Source organism: Acinonyx jubatus, chromosome A1 (genome assembly GCF_027475565.1).
Source record: "Acinonyx jubatus isolate Ajub_Pintada_27869175 chromosome A1, VMU_Ajub_asm_v1.0, whole genome shotgun sequence".
NCBI classification, from domain to species: Eukaryota; Metazoa; Chordata; class Mammalia; order Carnivora; family Felidae; genus Acinonyx; species Acinonyx jubatus.
The window spans coordinates 90,433,677-90,443,247 of record NC_069380.1 but is presented as its reverse complement, the minus strand read 5'-3'; the positions used below and the strand labels follow the sequence as shown (position 1 = coordinate 90,443,247).

Sequence of the window (9,571 nt, the reverse complement as noted above, 5' to 3'; positions counted from 1 at the left end):
AAAAAAACCTCTCAAGTGATGGGTTCACTGGTTCCAGTGTCTGCTCTCAAGGGGCCAGGGTTGCTCTGGCCCAAGTTCATCTGTGGGTGCGGTGTGGTCTGCGAGTGTGCAGGAAACACCAAGTACGTTGAGAGAAAGCAAAATTTGTTCATCAGCCAATCAACCCTCACGTTTCCAGATCTAGGGTTCTCAGAGTGCTGCTTACAACTCTTCATCAGCTTGTCAATATCTACAAACAAACAGCCTGCAGAGACTTCGATTAGAATTGCACTGAATCTCTGGATCAAATTAGGGAAAACTGACCTCAGAATATTGAGTTTTCTGAGCCATGAAAATGATATCCTGTATACTTAGGTGTTATCTAGTTATGTTCATTAGAATTTTATAGTTTTCAGCATACAGATCCTGCACATATTTTATTAAATTTATACCTAAATACTGAATTTTGTTGTTACCATTTTAATTTAAAAAAATTTTTTTAATGTTTATTTATTTTTGAGAAAGAGGCAGAGTGCAAGCAGGGGAGGGGCAGAGAGAGAGGGAGACACAGAATCCAAAGCAGGCTCCAGGCTCTGAGCCGTCAGCACGGAGCCCGAAGCGGGGCTTGAACTCACTAACTACAAGATCATGACCTAAGCGAAGTGGGACGCTTAACTGACTGACCCACCCAGGTGCCCCAAGATTTGTTTTATATATATACATGTGTATATATAAAGAACTTTCCTGAGGGACACAAGAGAAGTCTGGAAAAAATGTCAGGACACATCTGCGTTTGGATAAGACAATTTAACATTTTAAAGATATCAATAATCCTTAAATTTTTGGCAATTAAAACCCTATGGTAGAGGTGCCAGAACAGACAAGCTAATTGATGGAAGAGAATTAGGTGCTACAGCTGTCCTGTATATATATGAGAACTTCACGTATGAAAAAATAGGACTTTACAAATCAGTGTTAGACTATGGGATGGATTATATTGGTAAGACTAGCTAGCTGGTCAAAAGGAAATTACATGGCTATTTTGCATGACTGAGCATCCTAAAATAAATTTCAGGTGATTCAGGGTATAATATATTTTTTAAATTTTTTAAATTTTTATTTATTTTTGAGAGAGAGACAGAGTGCAAGCAGGGGAGGGGCAGAGAGCGATGGAGACATGGAATCCAAAGCAGGATTCAGGCTCTGAGCTGTCAGCACAAAGCCTGACGCAGGGCTCGAACTCACAAACTGTGAGATCATGACCTGAGCCAAAGTCCAACGCTCAACCGACTGAGTCACCCAGGCACCCCAGGATGTAATATTTTTGACTCAAATGGTGGAGAAAATGTGGGTGAAGCCAGTAAAAACAAAGGGAGATGTCTCCCCTGGGGTTCCTCATCCAAACCACACAATACAGAGAATGAACTGGGTGAATACTTTCTCAATTCTACATAATCAGTACTATTCTAGGTGCTGAAAACAGAAGTTACATACAATTGATACCTACAGCATTAGAGCATGGGCTTACTACTCTCACAAACCCTTGCTTAGAAAGTCTAAAACACAAAAGAAAACTACCCATTAAGAATCTGTGCACAATATAATTGCAAATATGTACAGTACCTTAAAAAGGCCTACAAGGAGAACTTTACAGAAGGAAAGTGGGCTAGGCTCTGTGTTAGGCCAACCAGACAATCAAAACATTAGGCTACAACAACAAACTGCAAATCCTTTGTAATGTAAATGATTGAATACATTTTGTTAATATGTTTTTATTCCTGTATTTTGCTATTAAAATTTTTTATAACATTTCCAAGACAAAAAATTACAAGTTTATGCTTTGAAGAATTTATGTAATTAAAATTTCACTAAACTGGGGTCCCTGGGTGGCTCGCTCAGTTAAGCATCTAACTTTGGCTCGGGTTATGACCTCATAGTTCATGGGTTTGAGTCCTGCATTGGGCTTTGTGCTGTCAGCTCAGACCTGGAGCCTGCTTCAGATTCTGTGTCTCCTTCTCTCTCTGCCCCTCCCCTGCTTGTGCTCTGTCTCTGTCTCTCAAAAATGAATAAACATTAAAAAAAATTAAAAAATTTTTATCACTAAACCAATCTTTCTAGTTTAGGACTTATTTGGGTTTTGACACTGGAGTTGCACCGAGTAAGCATCAGAAATGTAAGATGCTTAAAAATTGCTACACTACTCATCCTGGTTGGGGGCTTGGGTTTGGGTGTTCTTTGGTTTTATTTTAACTTTTCTTTTCAAATGTAAAAGCCTTAAATGTACTGTAAACCTCAGATTGTTGTAAGGCTGGGTTGAGGTTTGTGTACTGTGGCTTGGATGCAGCAGTGGTTGGTCATGGAATAAAGAACGCATGGATCAGAACAACAACAACAACAAATGAAAGGCTAAAACAAAAATAACAAATGGCAAAAAACAGCTGCAACACATATGACCAGATAGTTATATCCCTACTGCACAAAAGCCTCCATCACTAATAAAAGAGGACTCTATCAATACATAAATGCCTCCAAGAAGTGATGCAGAAAAAATATAAATTGCCAATAAGCATGAAACTGTTTAACTCTCACTAGCAGTCGATTAAACAAAAACATACAAATAATCACCAAGGAGACATCACTCTCAGTGAATAAAAATGTCAAAAATGGCAAAGGCCAACAAGGATGGGCTGAAACCAACACTTGGGTACTTTTGGGAGGCATGCAAACTGGTATGATGTTTCTGGAAGGCAGTCTGGCCCAAGGGCATAGTTACATGGGAGAGCAAAAGTATAACAAGGAGGTTTTACTCCAGGCTTATATATAAAACTACAAATAACATGAATATCTAAGCCCTTGGGGCTTATGTACTCAGAATTTTTCTATAAGTCTAACAGTAAGCGAGGTAGGCTTATGTATAAGTAAGTAAATTATGAGTAAAATAAGTACATTATTAGCCATATGGTATATAAATGGTGCCACCAGCTAGGTCACACCACGTTTCTATTAGGAGGGCTCAGGTCAGGGCACTTCACCGCTGGTTTTTTTTCCTGGGAATGACCTCTTGTGAGCCTTAAGACTCACAATGGCATTTGGAAAATCAGCCCTAAATCAGATGTTTCTTCTCTATCAGCAACCACATATGTTATGACATGCGGTCGATTAAATTTTTTTTTTACATTAATTTATTTTTGAGAGACAGAGCACAAGTGGGGGAGGAGTGGAGAGGAAATGAGACACAGAATCCGAAGCAGACTCCAGGCTCTGAGCTGTCAGCACAGAGCTCGAAGCAGGGCTTGAGGCCACCAACCATGCGATCGCGACCTGAGCCGAAGTGGGATGCTTAACCGACCAAGCCACTCGGGCGCCCTGACATGTGGTTGATTTTAAGAGTCAGGTTGAAGGTAACGTTGGAGACTCAGATCTTATTTTTTTTTTTATAAGACATTGGAGAGCGGATCTGTGATGATCAGATTTGCAAGGTCTGGTGGCAATGGGAAAGGCTGGAGCTAAGGGAGTTATTGAGGAGGATTAGTTAGAAGATATGGGGCCAGGAAAGATGAAATTCAAGAGATCTTTCTAGAACATTAATGAACAAAAGTTAATGACTGATTTGGGTGGTGGGAGTGGGTGATGGGGGAAAGAAGAGCAGGTAGACTTTAAATCAAAAGCCGTATTGAAATCAGTTGGAAACTGCTGGGTGCAGATCTTCAATTGTGATGTCAATTAATGAAGCCCCGAAAGTTGTATCACGTTCACTAATTTCCATTCACCAGTGGCAACAATTGCTTCCATCGTCAATACCACCCTTCTACCTGGTTACCTCCACTGAGCATTTTATCTGTATCTTCTAATAGACTCACCTCCCCACATTCCCTCAACTAATCACCTCAGGATGCCTTCTTCAGATCTCCCATTTTTAAATTCCTATCTCTGAGCTGCCCATCACCAAATTTCTACTTGATCCTTAGAAGGAAGGGAAGCCACCCAGCTTTCCCTGAGTTTCACCAGGGCCACAGGCTGGGAGATTACCTTATCAGCTCCTGTTCAACCTCAGTTCCAGGACTTTGGTGGCTCAAGGCTAAGGGGAAGCATAGCTGGGGGTGGGGGGCAAGGCAGATGACCAGTGGGAGTTGGGTGCAAGGCGGGGTACCAGTCTTCAGACTGGTGGGGCCGAGCAAAGGAACTGCCTGTGGAGGGCTGAGAGGGAAGGGCATGGTTGTAGGGGTGAGGGAAGCAGGTCATGGGTGCAGGTGGTGTTGGGTAGGAGTAGGGGCAGGCAGGGGACTCGGGCAAGAAACCAGAGAAGGTGGCAGGAGACAGCTGGGCCAGTGGCTGGAGCAGTGACCGCTCTTGCTTCCTCTGCTTAGCTCTGCGGTTCTGGAACCAGACCTGAGGAAGGGGAAGAATAGCCACATCAACGCCTCTCTCTCAAATAGGTGGCCCTGTCACATCAGAGCCCCCCTCCCCTTCAATGACAGAAGCTTCAGGTACAGAGCATAAGCCTCTCTGACCATGCAGAGGAAGTACAGTTCTTCCCAAAGGCATAGGCCAGCTGGGCCTAGATTAACAAAGCAAGACCAACACCATCACTCCCAACCTGTGTCTAAATTTGCCATACTATGAATTTGGGTGAATTAAGAATATCAACTTCCAACACGAAAGAGATCAATATGACACGATGGCATCTTCCCTCCACAGAGAATAGGAAACTTCCCCTAGGATTATTAGAGACGAATTTTATTGTTATAGACAGCTGGATTTAGGGTGGCGGCTTTATACTTAAGATGATTTCTATGGTTCGGATGAAAGGCACATCAGGCTGGCTGAGTCTCAAGGCCATGGTTAGGGACAAGGGTACATATGCATGCAAACACTTAAGATTGAATTTCTGTTGGAATTCACCTCACTATTTTTAAAAATGTTTTATTTATTTTTGAGAGAGAGAAAGAGTGGGGAAGGGGCAGAGAGAGAGGGGGGGACAGAGGATCTGAAGCAGGCCCTGGGGCTTGAACCCACAAACCATGAGATCATGACCTGAGCTGAAATCAAAGGTCAGAGGCTTAACCTACTGGGCCATCCAAGCACTCAGGATTCACATTCCTATGAAGGTTGAGGGTAGGGTGTTGAAAATCAGGTTAGAGCTTAGGGTTATATTCAAGGGACAGTCTAATTTTAGGTGAGGTTATGTTGACTGCTGGGCGAGGCCATGTTCTGGGGAACGTTTAGGTTTGGGTTATAATGCCATATGAGAATTTATGCCCCAATAGCTCCTGAGCACCAAATCTACATTTCTTCCCAGGAGAAGTGGGGGATCCTGGGGCATCACCTGGATTCTCGCCTCACTGAGGCCTGTGTCCCGGGCGAGGCCCTCTCGGGCCCAAATGTCAGGGTACTGATTCCTCCCAAAGGCTGCCTCCAGCTGTTCCAGCTGCGCTGGGCTGAAGGTGGTTCGGTGGCGGCGCCTGGAGTGCGGGCGACCCCTCTGTGCACCTTGTGGGGAAAGCCGTGGTCTCCGCACTCCTACACCAGAGAGGTTCCTGTAGGGCCGAGGGCTCATGTCTGAGGATGGAGGGGAGGGGAGAGGTTGTGTGGGGTGGACCCATCCGTCCATCCGGAATCTCGGATGCCGGTCCGCCCAGATCCCCTTTGCCTTCCACCCCCCAAAACCCCTCAGCTCTGGTAAGGAGCTGGATCCGGCTCCGCCTGAGCCCCCACTTCATCTCTGAGTGCGCTTATCCTGGGCTCTCCACCTACATTGTCACCCCTGAGCCTCACTTCTCATCCTGGGCACTTCTGCCTCCTGTAAGTCCAGGCCCATGGAACATTCCCATGCAACACGTGTCCCTCCGTGTGCCTTTCGCCTCTCTGGGAGCATGTACTGTCCTCCTGGGTCTCACCCTCTGGGGCTCTTATTTGCTCTGACACAGTAACAAACTGTCCGGGTCTATAGGACACCTGTGACTTGTTTCCTGCTCTCAAGGCTCATGTTCAACATCTACGTTCCCTAGACTGCTCCCGTCCTCCTCCATGCTTCTTCACCTGGGAAGATGAAACATTCCTCCCTCTTCCGCTCAGACACACCCTCCCCTCACCTACATTTCATCTTCTCCCCTGGCCCGGCCCTGGCCCGGCCACCAGGCTGCAGGAACCTGAGCTCGTGGGAAAGGCTTGCCTCTCCTCCCTGCAGGCTCACTAAGCCCCCACACTAATTAGTCTGAGAGCCAGCCGGGGAAGAGAGGACACGGAGCGAAAGGAAACACCTGGAAGGCACACACTGAGAAAAGGAGATGTCTGGAGCTGAGGCACCCATCCCCATGGGGACCGAAGGAGCAGCTCCCACCGGGGGCTCAACTGTCCACCTTGGGGACACACGCGTTGAGCCACTGGTGGTCCCCTGCTCTCTTGGGATCCAAAGCCCTGGCCCCTCCAGATTCCCATCTCAGAGGAGGCAGTGCAGTGGGCAAACCACGAGGTCAGGGATGAGGAGCCAGATTTCAGCTTCGCCTCTGCCCCACCACCATGTGTGCTGTTCAGCAGTCCATCAATGCCAAGGCTGCGGATCCAGTCTGTCAAACGAAGACATTGTCCCTCCCTGTGCTTGCTAAGATGCCCAAGGTTTTTTAGCATTCTGGGGGCTGATTTTTATCTCCCCTTCTTGCCTTCCTTGTGGGGAGCCGTGCCCTCCCCCAGGAGCCTAAGCGTGGAGCCCCCTCACCTACTGCCTCCTCAGGACCACCCCAGAGATTCACTCACCCACCGTGGAGGTCAGAGTCCCAGTGGCGGGGTAGCCCTCGGGCCAGAGGCTGCTGCAAAGTCGCCCCTTCTTCTGCTTACCCTGCTCACTCCTCCCTTCTGCTTCCATGGCTAACAACAAAGATCAAAAACAGTCCAGGTTCCTGTGTCCCTGAGTCTCTGAGCCTGGGTCAGTCTTTCTCTGGTTCTGTCGTTCCCCTCTCTGCCTGTTTATCTCGCTCCTTCTCCCTGTGTTTATGCCTCTCACTCTCTGGATGGAAATACAGATGGATATCTTTGTCCTTCTCACTGTCTCCCCTGTTTTCTAATTTTTTTCCCTAACTCCCCATTCCTTCGCTTGAGTATCATAGCATTCTCTCTGCCTTGCCCGGACCCTGTTTCTCTGTCTTGGCCTCTACTTTCCACTGTCTGCCCCTTGTCTCTCTCTCCCTTTGCTCTCAGCTGCCTACTTTCCCAGCCTGCAATCCCACACCACCTCTTTCTTCCTGAGCCTTGGAGGAGTGACCTGCCCCTCGCCCCTGGGGGCCCATCCAATCATTGCCTGGTCACCAGAGCCCCCTTCGTCAGGGGAGGATCACAAGCCGGATGAGGGAAGGTGCTCAGTTGGAGGGTCCAGGGACTGGGGCCAAGAGCTCGTATTCCCAGAGGACCAAGTTCTTTTGTCCTGTTAAATCCCCTCCTGGGAGCAGGCAGGTTAAGAAGAAAATGCATTCCTCCTAAGACCCTTCCCCAGAACCCCACCGTGGGGAGAGGGGGTGCAGGATTGTACCAGAATGAGGGCCAGGAGTAGGGCCTGCCTGGCATCTCAGCATGTGGGTGAATATCCAAGGATCTGTTTCCAGGTAACTAAAAAACTAAAAGACACAAGTGCATTCTGGCCCCTCCTTGATACCCTGATTCTCAGAATATACTAGACACACCCTCCGCCACCTCAGGACAACCTCAACCATGGGCTGAATCTCCAGGACACCATAGTTCTCAAGGGCTGTCTGCTTTCCTCTCCCAAATGTCACCTCCTCACTCACTCAGAACCCCTGGGACTCCAAGACCTTCCAGGGTCACGCAGACATTCAGAAAACCTTGACCCTCGAGAGCCTTGGAATTCTGGGTACATCCTGACTGCTTGGACTTTAGGACTCCGCGAGGCACTGAGATGCCCACGCCATCCTGACATTCTGAGTCTTCAAGGAAATGCTGAAGCACCTAGGATCCCGGAGCAGTCAGGAAACCCTGACACCCACAATATTCTGCTTCTTGAGATCACTTAGACCCAGAAAGTACATTCTGACATCCCTAGGGGATCCTGACCCTTTAAAGACAACCTGATACCCCAGGACTCTAGGATACTCTAGGACGCACTGAAACCCAGAATGTTCTGCCTCTACTAGAAGATCCCTCTAACCCTGGATGAGGTTCTAACTTCTCAAGACACCCTACCCCTCATGAAGGGACAGTCTGAATCACCACGGTCATGCTTATCTTTCGCACACATCCTTTTAAAAGCACCCTGACAATTTAAGACCAAAAAAAAAAAAATTCTCTAGGATCTTGATGCTTACAGTATGGTCCACAATCAGCAGCATCAGCAGCACATGAAAGCTTCTTAGAAATGCAGAATCTTGGAGTCCACCTTAGTCCTACTGAACCAGAATCTGCATTGTAACAAGATCCCCAGAATAAACGGGTATCCATTTATTTTCACCAGCTCAGGCTGCCATAACAAAATACCAAAGGATGGGTGGCTTAAACAGTAGACACTTCTCAAGGTCTGGAAGCTGCAAAAGCCAAGGTCAAGGTGTCAGCTGATTCAGTTCCTGGTGAAAGTTCTATTCCTGGGATGTAGACAGCTGTCTTCTTTGTCTTCACATGGCAGAAATAAAACCACCTTTGGTCTCTCTTCCTCTTCTTGTATAGATACTAATCCCATCATGTGGCCCTTGCCCTCAAGATCTCATCTAACCCTAATTGCCTCCCAAAGGCCCCACTTCCAAATGACATCACATTGGGATTAGGGCTTCAACACATGAATGGAGGTGCAGGAGACACACAAACTTTTGATCCATAAGAGCATTAAAGTTGAGAAGCACTAATGGAAGACACCAACCTTTCTCCCTCTACCCCAGCATATACCATGACCTCCTGGAGCAACCCAAGCCCCCATGACATTCTGATCTCCCAAGACCCAGTAACATGTATTCAACTTGAACCTACAAGCAAGTGCTGAATTCTAGTACATCCTGCAGCCTCAAGATACCCTAACTCTACAAGGAAACTGACCAGCTATCTAGTACAGCCTAATTGCCCCCAGGGTACTCTGATATTACAAAGAAACTCTGACCCATTACCCCTGCTCCCCAAAGACACTGAGACACTGCAAGTTTGACTTGACATTTCAGAGAACCATAACCCCTCAGGGGGCTGGAAGGCTTAGAGGCATTTGGTCTTCCAGGGCATCCTGATTCCAACCCCCAATCCTGACCCCCAAGGAAGCCTGACACCCAGGATCCTCTCACCCCACAAGAAGGAGAATAGTGTGGAAGGAAGGAGTATAAGTTCGGAAGCCAAACTGCCCCAGGTTCGAATCCCAGCTGTACCACTTGCTAAGCTATGTGATCCTGCGCTCATTTCTTTTTTATTTTATTTTTTTTAACGTTTTAATTTATTTTTGAGACAGAGAGAGACAGAGCATGAATGGGGGAGGGGCAGAGAGAGAAGGAGACACAGAATTGGAAGCAGGCTCCAGGCTCTGAGCCATCAGCCCAGAGCCCGATGCGGGGCTCGAACTCACGGACTGTGAGATCGTGATCTGAGCCGAAGTCGGATGCTTAACCCACTGAGC

General features: G+C 47.3%; 1 protein-coding gene across 1 annotated transcript; it reads right to left on the bottom strand.

The window, feature by feature from the left end:
* Positions 1-3,266: 3,266 nt before the first annotated feature.
* PROP1 (PROP paired-like homeobox 1) lies at positions 3,267-9,260 on the bottom strand. Its single transcript, XM_015066915.3, has 4 exons — positions 8,292-9,260; positions 6,733-6,843; positions 5,306-5,538; positions 3,267-4,368 (listed from the first exon to the last, which is right to left on the bottom strand). The coding sequence occupies exons 1-4, from the start codon at positions 8,422-8,424 to the stop codon at positions 4,030-4,032; spliced, it is 816 nt and encodes a 271-aa protein (XP_014922401.2). The 5' UTR covers positions 8,425-9,260; the 3' UTR covers positions 3,267-4,029.
* Between the last annotated feature and the right edge of the window lie 311 nt (positions 9,261-9,571).